At 49.2% G+C, this 24,446-nt stretch overlaps 1 protein-coding gene across 1 annotated transcript; it reads right to left on the reverse strand.

Annotated features, from left to right (window-relative positions):
- Positions 1–5,041: 5,041 nt before the first annotated feature.
- On the reverse strand, positions 5,042–23,790 carry COG7 (component of oligomeric golgi complex 7). Its single transcript, XM_010216244.2, has 17 exons — positions 23,625–23,790; positions 23,331–23,479; positions 22,761–22,877; positions 22,410–22,578; positions 20,501–20,583; positions 19,593–19,715; positions 17,524–17,722; positions 15,375–15,502; positions 14,668–14,822; positions 13,428–13,544; positions 12,941–13,006; positions 10,556–10,742; positions 9,182–9,322; positions 8,660–8,743; positions 7,859–7,973; positions 6,096–6,239; positions 5,042–5,208 (listed from the first exon to the last, which is right to left on the reverse strand). Exons 1-17 carry the CDS (start codon positions 23,788–23,790, stop codon positions 5,042–5,044), a joined length of 2,310 nt encoding a protein of 769 aa, XP_010214546.2.
- Between the last annotated feature and the right edge of the window lie 656 nt (positions 23,791–24,446).

The following is a 24,446-nucleotide window of genomic DNA, read 5'->3' on the forward strand; positions in this document are numbered from 1 at the left end:
GTAAACCCTGTAATAAATCTCATGGAGTCAGCATCAGGCTGGGGCTTTAGTATACAGCGCTCGTGTAAATCAATGCTGCTATGTAATCATAAATCACTAATTCCTTTTAAGAGGTAGTTTTGCTTACTTGTAGGAGGGAGGTACATCCCAGCAAGAAATGTAGGGCAGAGAGCAGCTTTGAAGAGGTTGCGCTCCTGGGTGCACGGCCGGGAGGTCAGGAGCAGCACGGTAGCGAGGGGAGCAGGGGGCTGTTAAACAGCCCGGGGAGCAGCAGTGCAGGACGGGTCGTGCTGGGAGGGGAGCAGGGAGTCCCCAGGACACAGGAGCAGCTGCATCGTCACAGCCTGTGGGACTCGAAAAGACACCTGAGTTTGTGTTGCAGCTGCTTCATGGGTTGAACAAGAACCACCGGGTCCCAAACTGCTGCTGGTTTCATTTCTGAATGACCGCACCGCAGACAGCAGAATAATAAATAAATAAATCAAACATTTCCTCTGCTTCCCAGAGCCCTGCGCTCTCCGTTTGTCATCTGTGCTCAGGATCTGCTAACGCTCCTGGTGCACGTGGACATGTCTGTTAATATGTGTCAGAGGAATACTCCAGACTCCCACAAAGATTCGGGTGCAGGGAGGAAGCACCAAGTCCCTTAGCAGGGCCAATGTTGGCCAAAGGAAAAACCCAGCGGCCGGAGCTGGCGCTGCCGAAGGGCTCGGAGCGAGGCCGAGCGCAGCCTCCTCCAGGGACGAGGCCAGGGCCGCGCTCGCCCCGAGCTCCCCGCTTCCCCGGCAGCTCCCGGCGTTTCCTTTACTTGCCCTAAGGAGGCTCCCAGCAGGGCTCAGAACAACGCAATGAACTCACGTTTGGTTTATTTCGGCCCCCAGCTTTCCCAGGAGGCTCCGTGCCCCTCACAGCCGCGCTGGATCTGGTTTAGCGAAGCAGCTTTGCAACCTTCAAGAGGAAACGCGATAGCGCGGTTAAACCGCGGGCCTGGGAACGCGCTGCTCCGGGCACGCGGCCCGGCCCGGCTGCGTGGCCTGGGGCAGGGGGCGGCCCCGGCGGCCCCTCGGGGTGACGGGGGGCCCGGGCGCTGCGTGTCCCCGCGCGGGCTCCCCTGCTCGCCCAGCCCTGCCGCAGCGTGAACCCGGTTGTTGGAACGCGCCGCGGACGGGACTCGGGAGCCGCTAGCCTTGGGCAGGAGCTTCCTTGCCCCACTCGCCGCTTCTGGGGTTTTGGGGTAGGCTCTGCTCTTGATACCACCACGGAGGGCTCTTCAGTGTACGAGGCGCCGCCTGTCACGGTACCATCCTTGCCCCACAGACACAGCGAGCAGCAAACTCCCTTCCGACAGGCCAGGCTTCTCACGCTTGGATATAAACGTTCAGCGTTAAGCACTTCATCTGACACGCACTGGCAATGACCAAACCCGCGCGTCGCAGCATCCGTGCTGGGCACGCACCATCCCGGCCACTAACAGGGCCCTGCTGGCACCTTGTCACCCGTCCCAGCAGCAGAGCCCTCGGGAGGGGGCTCCAGCCTGGGGACGAAGCAGATTTGGCACAGGACTGCGCAGCGTAGGCACAGATCTGGTGTAAACGCGGCTGCCCCAAAGCCAGGGGCCTCCGCTGCCTCAGCAGGGACAAGGCTCCAGCCTGGAGGTTCATTGAATTCCTGGAGACTTTTGTGGTGACTTTTTTTTTTTTTTTTTTTTAAAAAAAAACAGGAATGTCCTCCAAATTAGCCCGCGTGCTGGGGTGATAACCAGTTATTCCTGGTTACTTTCTCCCTGTTTCCTTTTTGTGTGTAGCAACAAACACAGTTCCAATACAGAGCAACAGATTTCCCTCTGCTAATCGTTCAGCTTGTCGAGTCCTTAAGCAGGGACATCACGAGGCCGTTCCACGACCCGGGCGTCTCTCCTGCCCAACGCACCAGCGCCCCGGCCCAAGGACGCCGGGATGGGGGCGCCTGCCCATCGCTCTCCGTGATCCCCTCCACGTCTGCGGCCTTTCACCACGGGAAACACTGACAGTAACACCCCTGTGAGCAAAGGGCTCGTGCAGGGCCCTAAAAGCTGTAGGGAATATTTATGTTAAGGACAAACGAAAATCATAAGCGGTCTTTAGGAATTTTACATCTGTCTTGGGTAAATCAAATTTCACTAGATTCCTTGTACCAGTGCAAATGTCACAGAATGAAAATCAAACGTAGCAACCCCCTATTCTGGTTTATTTCACTTACTCCACGGGAAGGTTATAATTACGAGGAGGAAGGTTATAGCAACAGGAACTATTCTTCCAGGAGAAACTGCCTGAGAAAGAGCCTGCGATTCTCCTTCCTTGGTAGCGTGAAGAGCCCCCTGCTCCATCACCCCAGGAAGAGGAGATGACACTTCAATCCTCCGGGACGAGATTGCCTATCAATTTGCACCTTAAGTACCCAGCAAACTCGGAAGCGTGCAGAGCTCATCCCTCACCGCTGACCTTCCAAGGCCGAGCCTTTAATCTTGTTGATAAAATATATTTGTCCTTGATTTTGATTGGGGTGAGGAAAACAAAAATAGAGGTAATTTACAGTCATCTGCAGCCAGAGAATATCTAGAGTAAATAAAAGATATGAGCAATAAAGAGCCGAATTTAGGCAGCACCTTCGCAGGAAGTCCTTGGGCTACTCCCAGGTTCTCATTTGCAATCCAAGGCCTGAAAACAGCCACCCCGGGCAACCAGCAACGCAAGGAGGTGCAGTGCAGGAATCGTCCCCTCCTGGCGCAGCCTGAGCCGAGCGAGTGAAGCGGTGCCGGGGCGGGCAGGAGACTTGCTGGAGACGGCGGAATCCAGTTCCCACAGGAGCCGTCCCGGACCTTTCCTGCTCGAATCCTTACACCTGCTCCCCGATACATCCCCTCCAAGCAGGATAAATCCGCAGCGACGGCTCCTTCCAACCAGGCAGCTCCTCTAAAGCGACAGGTTTTTGCCCCACACAGCAGCTCAATGTGCAAAGAGCAGCTGACTCTGCCCTCCACCAAGTCTGCTCTCAAAACACGCAACCACACTAAGATTTTATCTTCACAAACACCTCTGATTTGCAACAGCGAGAAAGCCCTGCTCTCTCCCCAAGCCACAGCAGAGCCATTTGCTTAACCTCATGCAGCAAAATACGCAACAAGGAGCAAGCAGAGAAGCAGAGGGCACCGCGCTCGCCGCTCGGTCGCTGCGCGGGAGCCCGAGCGGGCGCTGGGGCAGGGGGACCCGAGCGGCCTTTCTGCAGCTCAGGCCTTGCCCGGAGCCGGAGCGGCCGTCCCTGCAAGGCGGCGGCTGCAGGGGACAAGGGGGCAGGTTTTTTGGGGGCAGCCCTGGGCGGGTTGTGGTGCTTCCCCCTGCCAATCCCGCAGGGGCTTCCACTCGTGCTGCCGCCGCGTCGGGTCTCAGCCTGGGCCGGCAGCGGCTTCCAGCACCTCCAACCTTTCACCCCAGCTGGGCGCCTGCCCGGGGCCGTTGGCCCGAGCGGCAATAACGGCAGGCAGAGAACAGCCTCGAAACCCTCTTTCCAGTTACAAGGCAGAGGAAGGATGGGAGAGGCAGCAGCAGCAGCGAGATCTGCCCTGTGACAGCGGGGAGATGGGAACAGCGTGTTCCCTGGCAGGACCCGCGCCGTTTACCGTTCTGGTTATTGCTGGTTTATAGAGGGCGTCTGGCAGCTAGTAAAGTGGGAAGCGTCTCTCTCCCGGACTCGGCGCGTTACCAGCCCGGCTGCCTCTCCCAGATGGACCCGATAAGCGGCCGCGCCGGCTGCTCCCACGCGGCCGGGCCCAGCGCGCGCCGCCGCGCCGAGCACGCGGGAACGGGCGTCGAGCCGGAGCCAAAGCAAACACCCGCGGAGCCCCAGCGCAGACGGGATTCCCCATCTCCACGGGGGGGTTAATTAAACTTCTCATGTCCTGAAGGGAAAAGCAGTGATCAGCCAACTGCAAACACCACCAAGAGAAGCACATAAAATAAAACCTGCTTCAAATGGGTCCCAAAGGGGAGCGCAAAGCGCCGCTGAACCAGCCGGGCAGCAGCGCGGCAGGACGGGCAGCGGCAGAGCGAGGCCTCCTCAAAACACAGGCTCTGCACGGGGGAAAGACAGCCCCAAAGCTGAGAGCAGCAACACGCGGACGCGGCCGAGCACCGAGTCCAGCAGCCCGAAAGGAACTGAGGGGGGAGGCGCAGAGGTGCAAACGGGGGAACAAGCTACTCACCAAGGGAGTCCCGGCAGCAACGGGAGCGACCGCAGGAGCCGCGGCGGCTGCACGGGAGGCAAACGGCACCTCCGAAGCACTTGAGTTTGCACATGGGTTTGACGCAGCTGGCACTGCCGTTTGGGGATCAACTTGTGTTTTGCCTAATTTTGTCTTACGGAAAAAAGCTGTGGAAGTGCTGGAAGCTTTTGTAAGCTAGACGAGGCTTTTTACAAAGATCCAAGTAATCTTTAATAAATTTCATAAGAAATAACATTGTTTCATAAAATACGTTAGACTCATCATAATCTTAAGATGTAGTATACATTAATCTCACAAGAAACAACCTACAAAACTGGTTTTATTCTCAGAGTTGGGTTTGATCACGTGCTTTCTGCTAATTGATGAGACTCTGTGTTCTAGAGATGGTGAATAATTACAGACTTGAGCAACGGCCATTGCCTCCAGCTGGAAAAGCTTCCAATCAGTGGATCTATGTTGCACCTACCCCATAATTTTAGATTCAAAATTGATTAAACTGTTCTGAAAAAGACAGTGATCTGTCACGAAGCATGAATTCTCCCAGCTAGCGGCAGACCAATCCTAGTCAGAAGCCAGCACCGTTCAACCTATTCAAGGTTAGTCGGAGCATTTTTTTAGTAAATCTGGTTACAAGAAACCTCTCGTCGCTTCTAAAGACAGAAAGAATTAAGAAGCTTTTCCTAAACAGACATTTATTAAAATTACCCATAAATAAATTCCTCTCATCCCCAGAGCCACCTTCACCTTCCTTGGAAGGCTCACGGGGAGCAGGAGGCCGCGGCGCTAGCGCTCCAGGCCGCGCATGGCGGCGACGCTGCCGGCCGTGCGGCGCGGGACGCTCTTCGCCACCTGCCAGAACTCCTCCGGTTTTGCCTTCAACAGTGTTACGATGTTCTGCAGTGTTCTCGATGGCTGAAGGCCAAGGGCATCCATCACGTTTATTAGATAATCTGAAAGATGAAGGATAAGCACGTAGTTAATCAGGGGACAGACACAGTGCAAGCAGCACCCAAATTAAGGTTGTTCCTCACCCTTCGGGACAGCTAGAACCGCCGTCACTGCCCGCTCGCCCGCACAGCGGCTGCTCTGTCTTTGGAGTTTAACCGTACTGATGGGCAAGTATTTTTGGCTGTCAGTACGTTAGTTTAAACAACTGTCTGTCCTGTTCTGAGGACAGAGACACTCTGCTGCATTCCAGTACCCGTGGGGAGGACCCACGTCCCCAGGGTAGTAAGTCACCAAGGTCACGGATAAAGGACCACGGTCAATCCCCAAGGCGAGTTAAGAGCTTGCAACAAAGATGGGAACTTCTGCAGAGGCTGCTCCAGCTCACAGGCAGCCGGGCAGTCAAGGATGCAGGGGGGAATGCGCAGCATCCAGCCCCGACTCCAGCGTTTTGTTACTGTGCCACAGCAGGAAACAGATTCAAGGCTGAATTCCCTGATGCTCCCATTCACTTTCAGGTGATCTGAGGAGAAGATATTCCTGTAATCTTGTTTTTGATGTTGGCCATGGGGAAGTCAGCACCCATTATTTAGAGCAGAAACAGGACCAGCTCGGTTCTCCACTGAGAAGGACCTTGACTTCCACAGTCAGAAACACAAAGCTTGGAAGAAGCAGAAGCACTTACCAGAAAAACCTCGTCTTCCCAGGAGAGGGACGTGATGGAACACTTTGCAAAAGAGAAGCCATGAACCACTGCACTGTACAGGTTATCAGATTGCATGCACAAGATTGAAGGAGAAACCCATACTGCAATTTCTTAAAGTGAAGTATAACAAACGAGCAGCCCAGGCACTGGAGCAGCAGCTCTCGGGCCGGGCAGGCCGCAGCTCACCGATGTCCGTGGCGAGCTGCTTGGTGGTGTGGGCGCTGAGCTCGCCGATCTGCAGCACGGCCTCGCAGTAGGTCTGCATGGTGGCCCTGGCGATGGAGCCCAGCCAGTAGTCGGCCGTGTTGTCCAGCTCGGGCAGCTCCTCTCCTGCGCACACAACTCTCATTAGCCAACAGCTTCGCGTCCCGCCGTTCACCAGTTTTGTAACAAGACATAATTCATAATGGCTAACAATTTATTCAAGGCATTCAGGCACTGACATTCAGACAGTTTGTCAGCTGCTTTGGAATGATCAAAGCTGTAATTTAGTAATTTATCTTCCTTGATACTATATAACATTGAAAGATAGCTCGGGACCCAAAACACTTCCCTCTATTACTCATCAGGTAACTAATTTCTGAAGGGATGACAGGTGCTGGGGCTGGGATCACGGGCACTCCCTGGCATGTTCTCCGGGACGCAGCCCGTTCCAGGACTGTTTTACAAACTACTCAAATGACAGTGATTCATGGGTTTTTCAAGTGTTGAAGACATTATGTGTTCATCAATGTTTTGAAAATTAATGTATTAAGCATGCAGATGCTTCAAGATGACAAAGCAATTAATGCTGTAACCTAAACCAAAGGGTGTATTCTCAGAAAGCTGCAGGAAGAGTACAAACAGCGAGCATCGCGCGGCGCCGATGGCGAGAGGAAACCCCAGGAGGAGGACACCCGCAGGGAAGCGCGGCGCCCTGCCAGCTGCCGGGAAGCACCGGGGCCAGCGGCGTCACCCGCAGCAGGGTTGTGACCACCAGCAAGGACAGTCATCTGGAGACTGAGCACGAGCCAGACCTCGGCTTGCTGCAGGAAATTAAGGAAAAACATCCAGAAAGAATTCCCTGGGTCTGAAGAAATGTGCTCTGGGCACAAAGTTGTGAAGAGCAACAGGGCCACGTGTGTCTCACAGAGCAGCCCCGGCTGCACCTCCTCCATCCAGGGGCTTTAATCACGGTGATGGGCATCTGCTCGCTAGCGGCACTAGTAACAGCACTGGAGCTCTAATGGTTTTTCAAGTGGGGATAATAAATAATGAATATGAGATTTAAATGAAATAATCATCATTTCCGAGTTCTGCCCTTCCTTGGGCTCTGATGATGGAGACTAGGACACATGACTGGGCCCTTACGAAAAAGATGTTCTCTTAAGGATGCCAAACCCATCCCAAAGGGAGAGAGCCTACAGGCCAGGACCTGAGCTCAGGCTGCCTGCCCTTGTGACAGACAGGCACACGCTGGCAGCAACGACAGTTCTTCCTGGGTTTGCAGGCAAAAGAGGCAGAGTAGGAGGATGGTTACTGCCCTTCTGCTGTAAGTGACCACCCCAAATCCCACGGTACTGGTGATACCATGCTCCTCACGGGACAAGGAAAGAGGCTATCAGACACTGACAGTGATCCCGAGACAGCACCTAGTACATTAAATACTGCCCCTGCTACGAAACAGCAATACTTCAGGTCTGCCACCCCAACCCACAGTGTTAATAATCACTAATATTCTTAAACGGTTGAACTAGAGCATCTAGTTTGAATAAAACTGGAAAAAAAAGAAAGTTTTACTCATTATCTAGAGGGTCCCCATGGCCTCAGCAGAAGAGTCTTGGAAGAAGCAGCATGAATAAAGAGCAGGGAGTGGATCTCCAACAGTTTCCTTACTATGAGCCATCACACGTAATGCCAAAATGTGAAACCTTTCCTCCAGACATGTCACTTCCCTGGTTTCGCCCTACCTTGTTCTGGAGGGAAAGGCAGTTTTCCAGCATGCAATGCCAGTTCCAAAGCAGAATCCTCCTGAGTGACAAATGGCTCAAGGTGGAGAGGCAGTGACATAATATATTGCCCAATCTGGAATAAAAGCACAAAAGAGCTGAGTCACTGCACGACTGAAGAACAAGTTTGTATTATTGCAGTTGACTAAGTTAGAAAGCTGAGCTTGACAGCAGCTCACTGATGCACAGGAGCTCACAAACAAACTATGTCTCTCGCTGACGGTTACACTTCGTACAAAAAATACTTCATTAGGAGGCAAGAAAAGTAGTTGCTGAAACAATCAGAGTAACAAAAATCCTGTATCATAACTCTAAGGACATTTTTGACCTCTGGAGTGTTCCTGGACCAGAATCCAACAGACTGATTCAAACAAAACCACAGAAAAGCAAACATGGATTCAAGTGACAAGATAATGAATTTCTGAAATTTATCACTCCCAAATAGCAACTAAGTGAGCTGCATTCTTAAGATATACTCAGTATTTACCACTACAAACAGAAGCTGGCATTTGCCATCCTGTTACAAAGATTAATACTGCAAACAGTGCAATTAAAAAAAAATAAAAGGACCCTTTTGAATAGCAAGTTCCTTTGCTATTCAAGAATTGACAGTGATTTCCTACAAGGATGGCACGATCAAACTCATCAGGACTGGGCCCCTGACTAAACAACAAATTCCAAAAATACTGTGATTTTACAGAAACTTGGCAAAGCACAGAGGAGATTCCTGCAGCACTGGACACTATCCTGGCATGCTCTTACATTGCTGATATATTCCAGAGGGGTCAGGCTGAAGTTTGGCAGGTCGTCTGTCAAGGTCTCGCCAGTGCCACTGGAGTTCCATCCCTGCAAGGCAAAAAGCACAAACCAATCTGTGAAGTTCTGGAGCTTGGAATCTGTGGATATTCTGGGAAAGTGGGACCTAGCGACGAGATCTGCGATTACCCACGTAACTTCTAACAAAACTGAACACAGACTAGCTGGAGATTTGCTTCCCCTGTCCGCACTGCTCCTTATGGAAAATACATGCTCACATAGGTTGAAAATAAAACAGCATCTCAGACACATACTAGGGCTTGCAGCCATCTGCTGCAACTGCAGTAGAGGGAAGGATGTAAACTTTTCCACTGAGCACAGCTCATGGAAGCAAGGTGATAGCGGAGGGAAATATTGTGATATCTGGAAAGCAGAAAGGCGAGCAGCGCTGAGCTGTACTCAGCCTTGGGCTCTGCCAAGGGCAAACCTTATCACTGCACACATCAGAGCAGCGCAACCATTACTCACCTCCATCTTAGGAACGAGCAAGAGCTGTTGTTTGATGCGAAGGAAAACCGAGTCGAAAGCCAAGTGGTGTGCGAGCTGGTTGAGGCGGCTCAGGGCAGAGCGAGATGAAGATAACAGGTTGTGGTTACTTGTACCTTTTTCCTAAAGCACACATAAAAATGATTACATACAGATGTCACTAAACTGACCACAGAAGAGCTATGTTAATATTCCTAAAGAGGTCCTTACTAGGCCATGCTTACACTAGAGAAAGGTTCTCTGCAATGGCATGACATGATTCCTTTAGAAAGGCCTTTCCTGCTAGGTATGCAAGACACCAACTGCATGCAGCTCCCTCAAACATGCAAAAACAATCATCGCCAAATTCTTGCCATGCCTGGCCCTGGTACAGGCAAGATGCACAGAAACTTGCTGTGAAGATGGCAAAATTGCCTTTCCAGACTGCATTCAACCAGAATGCCTCTGGGGAAGAGAAGAGTTCACACTGCACCTCACTGTCTTACACCCTCTCTAGTAGTGCCTGGAGATTCATTCTTTCTTTGGGCACAGAAGGGAAGAGTGAACAAAAGCCCAGAAAGTAAACTTTAAATGAAAAGTCGGATAACGTATTTCCATTTACCATAGGAGAAGAAATACAAACATGACCTTGCACTCGAAGGGCACAACTAGGGGATTCCCTGCATGGAATTAAGGTTTCTACTTAAGGAGAGACACGCATAATAGAAATCAGCTATTTAGCCAAGGTATTAGTCAGTCACATAACACTGACAGCACAGCTACACAAGTTGCATGTAAATTAAGCGCAGAAGAAATTAAAAAATGCTTTGAGAAAATGAGACAGAACATGTAACCTTGACTTTACTATTGTAAGTGACTGAGGAAGGCAAACATACATAAATTAGATCCACCAGAAGATTAGTTAACTAGTCATTTGACCCTGTTCACAGATACATGCATGAATGATCTTGTAGAATTGTATTTCAGGATGGATATGGCAACAGAATATAAGTGCTACAGAAAGCCTTGAGGAGCTGGTACACAGGGCTGGAATACGAGATTGCGTCAATATAATCTGCCATATGTCTTTCTGTGATAGACTGTCTCTCACTCGAGCTGATATGGACGTGTTCAAGGAACCTTGCCAGGTTCTGGGGGGAGATGAAATGAGCCCAGACTTCCTGGGTTTTGACATTTCCTTCTCTCAGCAGATTTATGTCTCTGTGGAAGACTCAGAGCAGAGCCCAGAAAAGATTACAGCTCAAGATGAAATGTAATTCGGACATAGGTGGAATCCAATCCCCACCTACCAAGTGTATCTACCCGGGCCCACAGCGCCCTGCTATAGAGGCAGGTTCTCCTGGACAGCAAAGCTACCTTGAGAGTGTAAAGTGTTTCCATAAGGCTGGCGTACTCAGATGGATTCTCCTTCAAAAGATAATTGTATTCCTGCCAGGGGTTCTTGACAGAGCTCCTCTTCTCTGCAGAACTGGCATCTTGAAAGCCAGAAAAACTACAAGGGCTGTAGGAGTCCGAGAGGTACTTCCCAGCAGTTGATAAAATCCTGAAAGCAAGTAGACAAAGTCAGCAAGAGAACTCTCTGAAAACAGCTCTTTTGCCCTCGTGCTGCTTCCAGGAAGACTTACAGCAGCATCTCAACTTAAGTAATAACTTGAGAAAGAAGTGATTGGAGCTATTGGGGCCTCTCTGACTCAGTCACTCCTCAGTATGGCCTGTGATTATTGCTCTACCCTACCCTGCAAGCAGAGAGGTCATTCAGTTGCACACCTTTCCTCCTGCTGACTGAAGACAGTGCCACAGCTTGCTCTACAATTTCCAGGAGAGCAGCATGGAACCACAAGGCCCAGTGAACCCTCCAGGGAAAGGGGAAAACCCTTAACTGCAGCCAGCTGCATTAGTTTAGAGAAAAACTTGCCATCACAAAGCACTGCAAAAAGACTATGCAGTTCTAGATACTGGTAGGAAAGGTTTAAATCCAGATCTGCACATCTTCAGGAGCAGAAGGGAAGAGTATAAGGGTAAAAGCATTAGGGCATTCCCTTGTGCACTGCAAATTAAGCCACCATAGACTAGTTACCATTGCCTTCGGGCTCTCAAAAACAGTAGTAGATATGAAGAACAAATCTTTTGTGTGGTTTGATCATCAGGTAGCTCAGAACGCAGTTTTGTGAACAGCTAAGACCAGAAGACATGCTACAACCCCTCAACTTTCTCTATCCTTTGCACTGCCCCTAGGATTGGTGTAGACAGATTCAGACTGTTAGTGTGTCAGTCTAACTGGAAAGCATTTCTCTGCACAAGAAGGTTTCATTTTGGTCAGAGCAGCAAATTGATCCAGCTCATCTTGGGGCTACAGAAAATTGTTGCAATTACTGCAAGGAAGGATCAAAAACACACAAGGTAAGCAGGAGAAGGAATCTCTCATTTCAACAACAATGACCTGAAGCAGCTTAATGCCCCTGTAACACTGTACCCAGGACAGTCTCGACTGCTTCGCAGGCTGCTGTGGCAGAAAGATAAATCTTCCTATACGGAAATTTTGCCAGTAAGGTGGCCCTCAGATCTGCTGCGAAGTTCTAATGGTGGAGGCTAACAGAAACTTTACTGGGGAAAATTCCCATCTTCCACAAGGTAGCCAAAGCCTTCAAATGGGATGCAAGGAGTAAGGGCGGGGGGGGAAATCAGCACAAGTTTAATTCTCTCAGGGCAGGAAAGGAAGAGCTGCAAGTTTTAACTAGTCAAGAACTGCTAACAGCCTTTAAATATCATTGCTACCTACGTGTTCCTCCAAGGGAAAGAGGTGGCAGGCACTAAATATTGCCAACTCTCACTCTCCTGTCCTGCAGCTGAAAATGGCCCAAACGCTGAGCTGACAAGCGGACGACTGTGCTCTCAGGAAAGCCTAGAAAACATGGAACAAACCCATCCTCCTGCGTCCTGCAGGCCACTATCTCATGCCAACCACGGGCTCAGTTGACTCAAGTCAAACTAAAGCATTTTGATGTGCAAGAGGCTGAAAAGTGCACTGCTTACAGGCAACAAAAGATCTCCGTGCTGCCCCTGGCTTGAGATTTCTCAAGTTACAAGGAATTGATCAGTTGAGGCACACCTAGATTCATGTCAGCACATGATTCATGTCCCATGTCACAAGGGAAGCCAGAATCATGCCAATTTGATCTGGTGGAAAATTCCTTCCTCACCCCAGCCTGGCCGTCCACTCGATGCCCAGCAGGTGGATAAGGCACATCAGCCAGGTGCCCAGAGAAAGCTTTCTTATCACTAGCTTGGAGCACTGGACCCTGGACTAAGAGAACCACTCTGTGATCCATCCTTGATGTTTCAGAAGACAGAGAGGTAGAGGGGAAAAAATAAAAAATAATATAAAAATAATTACAGACTATTCCTAAAAAAAAAAAAAATGTGCCTTCAGGCAAGAAAACAAAACAAAAACCCCAGCATATGCTCTACACTTCCTAATTGTAACTTTGCTTAATAATCCTGTAACATTTCGTACCGTTGCTTTGACTTCTTTGTCTTGTTTTATTGGCTGTTGTTCCAGTGAGGCCTTTGCAGAGCACGAACTAGACCGGGGGGCTGCACGCTCTAAATCATACTGCTCCTTCCACACAAATGCCAAAGCACCGTGGCCTGGTGCTCCCCGAGCCCCCGCACTGACAGCACCTCGGGGCTGGTTTCCTCTGCACCCGCAGCAGCGCTGGCGGCTCCTGCAGCCGCACTCACCTGCTGCCCAGCTGCTGCTCCAGGTCTCCGCACTGCCGGAGCAGCTCCCCGCACGTCGTGATTATCCTGGGAAAGGAGGAGACAAGAGGGATGCTGTAAAATCTGAGGCAGATGATGTCACACACCTCAGATTACCTAGTTCAGACAAAATAAAAAATAATTTAAAAAAAAGTATAAGCTGCCACCACCACCAATGCCCCCATGGGACAGATTTCTTTTAGCTCGCCCTAACTCTGCATCCATTTCCTTACATCGCGATGCCTGTCGCTGGGAACTATTCCAAGAGCTGCTGATGCCTCAAGTGCTGAGACACACGGTCTTGCCCCAGAACACTTACTGTGCTCACAGGAGCCTGAAATCCAGTCACTAGAACCAACACTCCCAGCAGCCCTGGAGCTGAGGGGGGCATAACCCATGCAAACTGACCCCATGCAATTCTCTTCCAACTTCCCTGCAAGTTCTGAAACAGGCAAAAATATCAATTTACCGGATAGAGTTTTGGAAAGCAGTCCAGTCTTCCTGGAAAAGTGCATCGGAAGGGATATCATCCAGTTTACATTTTTTTCGTATAGACTGCAAAGCATTTGTAAAGTCAGATGTATACCTATATGGATAAATGGAGTAAAAATAGGCCCTGGAGTAAAACTATAGTGTGGAGGGCAGCGTAGTGACATTTCCAGCAACCCCCTCATTCAGTTCTCATTGAGGGACAAATAAGAACCAGAGACTTTAGAAAAAGAATAGTTCAGAAGAGAACTAGTTTTTCCAGTATAATAAAATGCATGTGAGGGACTGACCAGTCACAACCCCCTCCAGGCAACACTGAAAGTGCTAGATGCAGTGTGGCCACTTCAGTTGGCTGCATATGGGTGATTAGGAACCCTTCTCTGCTATGATGAGGTATGAGTAAGTCATTTTTGTTATCACTACACTAATCACGTCTCCTAGGAGAGACCAGACAAAGTTTATAAGGCTACTGCTGCTCCATCATCAGCTGCCCCTTGACTACAACCTCTTGCAAGTTTATTTTCTCAGCTACTTCCCAGATGAGAACATGTATTAAAAGGAACATTTTGTTCCCCTTTTTTTTTTTTTTTTTTAAATACAATGCCCATAAGCTAGAGGCACAAACCCTGCTATGTAATTACCTACAAAGAAGCCGAGATCAGAAGTGTGCTTCCTCTTCCCCTATCCCCACAGGGCAGCAAGGTAACAGCTTGGCTATACCTTGTGATCAGCTCTTTTGAAATCAGGAAAGAATACGAAGGTAATCAGTACTGGCGTACTATCTAAGCAGGTTGGGAGTTATTTTAAGACAAGAACTTATCACTAGGGCATCTTGCACTTCGGGCAGATTCTGACCGCTGAGATCACCTGCCCCAGTAAGTATCCATTTCCCCACTAAGTTCTACTTTCAACAGCCTAGTTCGCCTGTGTTGTATTAGGTTCTTGGAAATATTTTTCCCCAAAAGAGTATTTCTTAGGAATGGAAAACCAGCTCAACTGAAATAGAAAGCAGCTGAGTCTTCCCTTTAGCCATAAAAAACTTCCTTTTTTCCACTAGGACATAGTCCCTGATGACACTAAGCACAGACGATTCATACACAGCGGTTCTGGGCACTCTCAGCACCCAGCCGTGTTTCACAAACTGCAAAGCCCGTGGCTGCTATGTGAACGCTTGCTACCCCCTTAGGATGAAGGCAGCAGGGTGACCCCCAGCACCTTACTTTGTGAACAGAGCTCTCAGGGCCTTGAGAAGCCCACACACTCCTAGTCCGTCAGTTAGTTTAATGCAGTTGTCGATGGCTCCAGAAGCCAGAATGAAGAGTTTGTTCACCGAATGGTTTAGTTCCTGGACACAGTCAATTACCTCCCCGTGCTCCTAAACAACAACAGAAAGAAATAAAAAAGACACTGTGTGCATCACATCTTCCCCTCAGCATTGTGTAATCCTGTGAAGCACTTGGGAGAGAACAGCTCTGGTTGCTTCCATCCTCCTACATCGTGATGCTAAGCAAGTCAGGCTGCCTAATCCTGCAGCTAGCAGACCTTCAAGGAAAAACAGCCTTGTTCCAGCACCAGAATCTTCCACACAAAAGAATCTTCCTCTCACCTTGTTCTTAAAAGAAACAAATAAACACTATTAGGAATTTGAGGCAGTCTTTCGGCTGATAGTAATATTCTGGTAAGGTCTTTTTTTCCAGCAGGTGCACTCAGTGCTGGTTACCGGATGAAAGGGTTACCTGTGAACTGGCAACACTGCTGAAATTAAATTTTGCTTCAGAAATAGTTAATTAAAGCTACAGTATCAAGAAACATTGTAACCAGGAAATACTAGCAAACAATTAAAGAAGAGCAATGACTGTGACAGAGAGCCCTGCAGCTGGCAGCAGCCTCGGGCTAGTCCCCGTCCCGCTCCGCACGGCCGCGTTACCAGGGGCACCGCGCTCATCTGGATGAGCAGGTTCTCCTCTTCCAGCTCGCCGTACTCCACCTGGTAGGGCTTGTATGGACCGTACACTGCTTCCACCAGCTCCGTTACTTTCACCAGGTTCTGCTCCTCTGCAAGTAAGCAGATGGTTAGGTTAAAATAATGCGCCACTAAAAATCTTGTTTTAAGCAACACACAAGACTTCTTTAGTTAGAGCACGCTACCGACAAACTTGCAATGATTTAAGTCCCAGCTGCACATATATTTCTTTATTTATTTAAATAAGGCTATTATTTCCACTTGCTTCTTAAAACCAAGATGGTCTACCTCAAAAAGTGCCTTGAAAGTTATCACAAACTGCACCAAAACAGCTTGGTCGACAAAAACCTATAAAACATTCCAACCTACGTTAGAGAGAAAACACAGAAATGATCTGAGAAATGAACGTGTAACTGTCAGCCTACAACAGGGGCAAGTCTCCTTTGGCAAAGAGCCTGGTCCACACGCAAAATAACTGACACCTACTCGCTCTGGACTACTCATTCACAGAACCAAATGCAAATGATGAATTTAACATCTCACTGCCAGTCTGTTGAGCTAGGGGCTGCAGCAAACCCGAATTAAAAATTCATCTAAACCATGATTTGTCAAACCAAACCTGAACATCAGGTGTTACCATGAAGGTCTGCCAAACTCAAACTAGCACCAAACCAAACTACTTCAAATCCCGGATACAAGGAAAAACTCTTGCACCACGAGCACAGTCAAGCAATGGAACAGGCTGCCCCGAGATGGTGCAATCCCCGTGCTCAGAGGTCTTCACGACCAGACTGCACAAAATCCTGTGCAACCTGGTCTGACCTCGGAGCGGACACGGCTTCGAGCAGAGGTTGCACTACACGATCTTCCGAGGTCCCTTCCAACCTGAATTATCCTATGAATCATACCTGAACCTTCCCCACAGGAACACCGAAGAACTAGTTTGACCCCACGCTTCTGAATCACCCGGCTCTTCCATTCTTGAGATACTTCTGATCCCAAACATCTCACCTCACAGCAAGAGACGCATAAATAAAGAACATAACCTTTTTTTCTTTAACCTAGTTAACAAGTCAGTGCCTGCTTTCCTATTCCAACATTGTCTAGAATCTGACATTATCTTTTCCAAGTTCTTTTTAATCATTTCTATTAGCAGCCACAAATTAAGCGAAGCCAAGGATAGAAAATGACTGCCAAAAGTGCAGTCAATCACAAAGAAAAAAGACAAACCGAATTGCCCAGCAATCATAATTTACATAATCAAGAAACTGAGTTTAAACAGCTCAAGATCACGTTACGGAGAACCAAACACAGGAAACATAGCATTAGATATGCTCTATTAGCTTTAATTTAGAATTTTTCTATACCTTGTCTTTGAAGGAGCATAATCAAATTAGCAGAACACTATAAATAGCCAAGAGTTTACATTAGGCACAAAGCTACGCAAACACGGCGCCTCGCTGCTCTGCGGTTTGCGGGATCGTTCATCAAGCCGTGACCAAAAGCAGATGACAAACATGGCCAGGCAGGGAAAGCACAGGCCAGCCTTGACCCGAGCACCGGGAATGAGCTACCCGGGTCAGAAATAACGCTCAGCCCCCTTAAAGCATAATCCAAGAGCAACAGGAAAAACTTCAGGTAAAATTCAAAGTCTAGTGGAAGTAGCTTTCAAGAAAGCTTTCTGCCATACAGAAAGGTGTGGCTTTAATTCCAGGGAACTCCTGAACTTCTATTCTTTGTGATCTTTCACAATAGGTTTTAACAGATATAGCTTCCCTAGAGACATTTCCTCATCCGTTAGGCAGAAGATATATTAAAGCTAGTAAAAAGAAAAGTGCTAAATATTATTTACCCAAGGCAGCAAAGCAGGCTAGAACAGCTCTGCTTCAGTAAACTCACTCAGTATTGTGTCAATATATTTAGGGAAAGATATATACATATACACACACACAAAGGCACGAATGCTACATAACTGGTATTTACCACAACTGGGAAATACTATAAAGGAAATAAACACACCTTCCACATAAAAACAAAACAAAATAGCACAATGGAACTTTATAAAGGTGTTGACGAAACAGTAGCATGAGAAAATTCAGTGTGAGAACCCTACTGAGGTTTGGGAGCATTGCTATTTCCAGCCCTTTGGCGAAGTGGACGGTGGCATCGTAGAGCTCCAGCAGTTTGTTCAGTTTGGTTTCTTGGCCCACGCGCTCCATGGCGGTGCTGAGGCACACCGGGACGGAAGGCACCAAGGCTGCCAGGGTTTGGATCAACAGCACAGTCACAACTTCATGGGGGTTCTTGAACACCTGTAGTGAGAGAAAAGCTATGAGCAAAAAGCACAGGATTCCTCTGAGACAGCAAGGAAGCACCAGACAAGTGGATCCCCACGAAAGACATCCTGCAGGTACCGTCTGAGCAGAGACGCTCGCAAACTGCCCCGCTCCAAAGCGAGCAGGGGGCTGCGTGGGGAGGCCGATACCTCCCGGGGAGCCACGTCCACGGGAGACCCCCCGCGTCCCCGCCACAGGGATCCGGGCTCCCGAAGCAGGCGGGAGTTTGGGAATGCCGTCGGCAGGGCGGCAGGCTGCCCGCAGGCACGAGGAAAGGGTCAGGAGAGAGCAGCAGCAGCAGCAGCCCCACGAGGGCCGCTCTGTGCCCAGCACAGAACACGGGGCTGCTGGCAATGAGGGCAGAGACGCAACTAATGGTGTTCGGCCTTCGCTACTAGAAGTCATCCAAGAACTTTCAAAACTTGCAGAAACACAACAAACCTTAAAGCATCCACCAAAACCAGGCTTAGCTGATTCTCCTCTGGCAATTCAAAGGATTACATAAACTCCCTACTGAGTGAGTGAGAGAATGAGAAGGACGCGACACTCTGCACGCTGGCAGCTTCTTCAAGCGATGTGCAATCCCAACCAAAAGGGAACAACTCTGAAAAACTTCACAAAGGGCAACAAACCAGAAGGGCTCCTATGGCTGCAGGAACCTCGCTGACCTAGCACGCAGGAGCGCCTGATTACGAAAGCTGAGGACAATAGCTATTTCACCACTGAAACCACGCTGAGAAACAAGGCAGGTCCCGGGCTGAGGCCGGCAGAGGCACCACAGCCACCAAAGCCACCCGCTGCGGGGGGACACGGCAGAGCAGAGCACTCGGTTTAAAAGGCGAGTTGGAAACAATGCACCTCCGCCTGCACCTGCAAAGAAGCAGCGCTGCATCAGACAGGCAGCGGCGAGCACAGAAAGCAGGCTAGAAAACTGTCATCAGCTGGGAGCTTATCTACACACATCACCCTCAGTTCTTCACGCACAGCATTTTATGGCCCTTTACCACAACTCCTTGGTCAGCTATTCTTTCAGTTCTGCTCCCATTTATTATTGTAAAAGTTGACGACACCACTAGCCTCCTGCAGCAAAAAGACCATGGATACAAGATAGGATGGAAAAGAAAATGTCACAGTTCTTCAGAAAGCAGAAGCAACACAGGAGATAGGGTGACATGAGCTTTGTCTGCTAAAATGCTAGCTGACATCTGACCTGTAACTCAGGATGTACCATTAAGGAAAAAAATTACATTATTTCAAGGAAGCATTGAGCTCTTTTGCAGGATGGGCCTAGCACTCACACCAGGCTTCTTAACATGAAGATAAGAATCTCTCTCACCCTTCACGGTTGAAGGCTCTTGCAGGCTTGACAAAATTAGCCAATTTCTCCATTTCACTAAAGCAGGACAATAACTTTCTTGGATCCTACATTATTTTTGCCAAGAAAAAAAGGCACAGAAATATTCCAAGGGTGTCAGCAGAACTCCTCACACACCTCACAGACAGGAACCAGTCTATCACGACCTTGAGGGCTTCCTCCAGGACAAGTGTTAAAGCAATTCAGGCATTTCAAATGTTTTGCAACAGACCGTATTTGCCACAACAGCAAATTAGATTTAAGACACAGATGAAAGTGATAAAGCAGCTTTAATGGCAGTAGCATAGCACCCTTGTTATAAGTAGAAGACCAGAAAACGTTGCCTGCAAGAGTAAGACCAGAACCTGAACGAGGTTTGCAAGCCCCGTCCTTTATTGACAGGGTGTAACTGAACATTGGTGAATTATTCTGGACTTTCCAGAAGTCTTGTTCTCTCCTGAGCACCGCACCAAGATTAAGCTGTGACTGCACCTGTGTTGTCCACTGAAGCTGTGAGTGCCAGGTCCCAAGGAGCGTGTCATACAGCTCAGTCAACTGGCGATTTAAGCTGAAGTCACTTTGACAAAGGTCCTGCCACACTGCCACCAGCTGCACCTGCGGGGGTAACGAGAACCACGCTGAGAGCAGAACTAACAGGTCACAGATCTACGTTTTGTTATTCTGAACCAGGAACTTCTCATGCAAATCACTTTGCTGAAACACAATGCCCATCCTTGCTTCCCTATCCAGATTTCAGCATAACTCTGCTATAATTCAGCACCCCACAAGGAAATGACTTTCGGCATCAAGCTAGAGGCTTCTTAGTTGATCCAAAGATTTAATTAACATTGGTATTTCACTCATAAAATGAGATTGTAATTGATACCCCCATATAATAGTTGAAATACTTGGCAAGCCCGAGCCTTGAACTTAATCCTCAAAAGTCACAGTCATGAGAGAACTTTTGAGGATCAGGTTATGACTACTGAACTGTCTGGAATTCCAACCTTTAATCTTCCCTGAAAAGAGTTTACAGAGGCCAGCAGCTGGCAAGTGGCAGCAATAAAGTTATTACTGACATAGCCACATCCAAGAAAAGTGAAAACAACTACTATAATGCACAGGGGAAATGCACATATTCTACAACTACTTTAAAAGGGGACATAAAACCCTCAGTGGAGAATTACTTTAAAAACCAGAGGGAGTGATCAAAGCAGTGAGGAGCCAGAAAGAGAAGTCAGAGAATGAAATATGGAACTGAACAGACTCTATCCTCCTTTGAATAGGACAGAGAGAATACTTGATGTAGCAGCACCCCCTACAGCCCAGGTCAAGCAAGAATTCTTTTTTTGTTTGTTTTCATTTCTCCACATTAAAATATTATCAAGAAAAAAAATTACCTTGTGACACTTATAATAATAAGCAAGAAGCTGGGGCATCCGATCAATTTCAGTGAAGACTTTAACAAACATTTTTGCCTGATCTAAATAAAATAAATAAATAAAGGTCAGGCCCGAAGTGCAAGGTGAGACGGAATACACCCCAAACCAAGTAAAACAATTCTTCTGTTAAGGGGATATGTGCCATGGCCCATAGAGAAAGTCAAAACTGGCATGTTTTGTTTGCTTGCCTTCTCTTTAAGAGCAGAGCTGCTTAAAACCAATACTCAAATGAGAACAGGTATCAGATTTACAATAAACGAATTTAACCTTTTACCAGTAAATCATTCTTGGGTAAGACAGATAAAAGCAGGGCATTTCACAGAAGGAAATCATTAATTTCCAGAAACAAGCACTGTCTGCAAAACCAGAACACATTTCTCATGAAGGCCTCATCCCTTTCCAGCACTCCACGTTAACAGGCACTAAAACTAGTTGCCTCAACTGCCTAACGGTGCCATCGCTCTTACCCAAAGCCTTTAAAACCAGAGTCCCCAGAACTCTGATTTGTACTACAAGGGCACCAAATATAATTCTATTCACGAAATCAATCTGGGTTCAGATAAATTGGTAATATACCTTACTTGTTTTTCAAACAGCACCTGGAGGGAGACCATGAAACATGAACATCATAACTTAGATGCTCTACAGCTGTGGAAGTCACTGAATGCAAAGCTCTGGGGATAGATTTACTGATGAGTATTGAGTTTGTAGGAATTGGGATGCAAGGGAAAAACACGACTTCACAAAAACGAGAAAAACAGCACTCGGTGAGAAAATAAACAAACAAAAAAACATGTTCCCGTGTGCCCAGATCTTAACAAGTGAATATAAACAATGCTCAAAGTGAATTATTCCGAAGAGTCTGCCCAGGAAAGGACCACGTCTCAGCACACCAGCACACCAGTGTGCTGACACATATTTCTCCACCAATATGGGTTTATTTGCTGGAGAACTCACAGAACACAGCAATATCCTATTACTTCAATATTCCAAAACATCGTCCTTTGGCACGTGCATGTGAGCAACTGTGAGAGTCTGTGAGCACAGTCTAAGGAAAAGGGGGCTGGTGCAAAGACAGAGCCACAGATGAGTGGGAGAGGAAGAGCTGTGCAAGGGATCAAGGATTCCTGGAAAGCTCCCCCCTCCCGCCAGCTGCCTGCAGCCAGGCACTGCTGTAACTTGCCGTTACTTGAACAGGAGCTCCAGGGAATGCCACGGAGCAACAGCCCTATAGCACTGGATCGGTAACGGGATTCCCTGGGCACACAAAGGAGAAGCGACAGAGGGAACAAGCGTTTTCCAGAAACACTGGGACAGTAGGGGAGGTAGGGAAGAGCGCACAGAGATCAAAAATATCAAATGATCTTCTAAAGAAGAGAGAGTTTATAAAACGACTCTTTCAGCACAGTGTGGAGTCAGAGTATTTCTGAACACTATTCACATGACTACAAAGCCAAACTGCAACAGACATGCCTAGCAGCACTATGACAATGCAAAAACAGGGATCTTCTGCCTATTTGAGCACTGTTTCCCATCTGGAGGCTGTCCACAGCATAACTGAGCTATAAGAGCAGGACAGCCCTATCTCAGCACCTCCGTTTCAAACATCTGCATAACCTATGCAGCCTATAGTCTGCTCACATTTTCCTTGTTTCCCTTTGTGGCCACAGGTACAAGAGGAAATGAAAGACAAAGTGCACTGCAGGCAGCTGCAGATCACTGAACATTTCATGGCATCCAGCTCCACCAGAGAGCACACAACCCCATCCCAGGGGCCTCCAGGATGCACACTCCTCACAAACAGCTTTCTACCTCTCACGTCAGATAAACTTTGCACTGACAATAGGTGAGAGCAAGCCTTACTGACCTACAGACTGGGCGTTAAATGCAGCAACGATCTGCGGGCTGGCCATGGCTTCGAGCCGGTTCTTCAGAGCCTCGAGGTGCACGCACTTCTCCGAGTAGTCCGGCGTGTCCACGAGCATGGCCAGGCTGCTCTGCATGCTTGTGAGCTTGGCGGAAATCACAGACACGTCCTGCCACCAGGAAAAAGCCAACAAGGTTATTTAACATCACGCTAGAAAGCATTACTACCTGTGCTCCACAGGGACTTTTTACACTCGGATGCGTATTTCAAAGTCACTTGTAGAATCTACTTTAAATGCAGTTTCTTTAACAAAAGCAAAGGGCCAAAAATCAAGAACAATGTGGCAGCTACCTGTGTTTTCAGAGTCTCTTCAATGTCTGCACTTAACGTGCTCCATTTGTCTGCTTCCTGGAGCGATTCAGCAGCCAGCTGCATCCTAGATTTCACCCGATCAATCTCTACAAGAACCTGAGAAAAGAGAAAGAGCTGTTGCCCACTGAAACCAAATGACTGTCTGGATGCTTACATTATTTCCAGGTTGGAATTTTACTAAATGTGTGAAAAAGGCTGGTTACAAGAAGTTAGCTGAAAGAACAAGAGATGTTAAATCCACTTCCGAGTCAAGCAACAACACTTTGAATTCTGCATTTGCACAGTCAGTTCTGACTTTGTCCGAAAAGTGTTACGCATCCCCATACTAACCAGAACACACACAAATTTGGACAACCAGTGTTCTAATTATGTAAGCGCACCCATGAATTAACTGCTACCATCAGCTGTCGGCAAGGAGACACGGGCAGGGCCCACCGTTACCATCACAGCGCTCAGGAAAGCGTTCACAGCATTGGTCAGCACGAAGCCGCCTGGAAACCCCAGAATTACACGAGGATGAACGCACAGAGAGGCAGGGTGAGGCTCTACCTGCATGGACTGAGCCGTGTCCTCCTCGAATTTCTTGATGTCTTCTTTGACCAGGACCATCTGCTCCTTGAGGAACGTGGCCTCCTGCTTCAAGGCCTCCAGCTCCCGCAGGACTCTGGGCATGTTCTGCAGAGTCTGGTGGCTCGTTTCTGCGCAGACACAACGCAGCGCGGTGAAAAGCGGCAGACAAGCGCTTCCCACGCAGAAAGAGCAAGGGGCCCGCAGGGCCCGGCTCCCCCGGCGGGGGTTCCCGGGGCCGGGAGGCCCTGCCCACCCCGGCCCGGCCCGCGGCACCTTCCACGGCGTTGTTGACCTCCTGGATGAAGAGCTGCAGCTTCATCACGAGGGTGGCTGCGTGCGCGTCCACCTTGCCCGGCGCGTCCTGCTGCACGGCCCTGAAGGCGCCGTTCACCCAGCTCTTCACCTCGAAGTCGTCGGCCAGGAACCTGGAGAAATCCATGGCCCCGGCCCGCGCCGCCGCCAGGAAACGCCGCCGCTCGGCCCCTGCCGGCCACCGTCCCCGGCTGCGCGGAAGGGACGTGGCACCCCGCGGCCACCGTCCGCGGGGCGGGGCGTTGCTAGGGAACATGGCGGCGCGGAGCCCGCGGCCTAGGAGGCCCCGGGGCGGCCCGAGACGGCAGGGCCGAGGCCGGCGGGGGGAGCCCGGGAGCGGCGCCCCGGAACCGCCCGCCCCCCACGGAGCTCGGCCCGCCCCCCCCCCGACCGAACGGCGCCGCTTTCTTCCTCCTGCGTGTGGAGGACGGGGCAGCTCGGCTCTCGCCCTGCTCCAGAGCTTCACCCCTCGCTCAGCGTTACCCAGACAGCAGAACTCTTAACCTGCCCCTTCGCTCCCCCAGCTCGGGGGAGCTGTCACAAAAAAACAACCATCACAAATCAGGTCTTGGAGCACATTGGTTTATGCAGTCAGGAACCGCGCTCAGCTCACGCGCAGAGGGTGGCGCTGGAAGGAGAAAACCCCCGTCTGCCCCAGGGACATGGTGGGAGCTGAGGAGGACCAGGGAAGAAGCCGCAGCAAAAGCAGCTCTGGAACAAGCTCCTAGCGACACAAGCTGGCAGGGCTCGGCCGGCTCCTCCCACGGGGTGACCGAAAGCCGT

Source organism: Tinamus guttatus, unplaced genomic scaffold (genome assembly GCF_059628265.1).
Source record: "Tinamus guttatus ecotype Peru unplaced genomic scaffold, ASM5962826v1 Tinamus_guttatus_pri_ptg000107l, whole genome shotgun sequence".
NCBI lineage: Eukaryota > Metazoa > Chordata > Aves > Tinamiformes > Tinamidae > Tinamus > Tinamus guttatus.

Bases quoted from the DNA above. Each gene is read 5' to 3' on its own strand.
- COG7 (XM_010216244.2), bottom strand. From the start codon at position 23,790: ATGGATTTCTCCAGGTTCCTGGCCGACGACTTCGAGGTGAAGAGCTGG. The intron at 10,743-12,940 runs GTGAGTGCGGCT...ACTTGCTTTCAG, and splicing joins GAGCAGCAGCTGGGCAGCAG to GATTTTATCAACTGCTGGGA. The intron at 7,974-8,659 runs GTAAGAGCATGC...CTTTTATTCCAG, and splicing joins CTCTGGAATATATCAGCAAT to ATTGGGCAATATATTATGTC.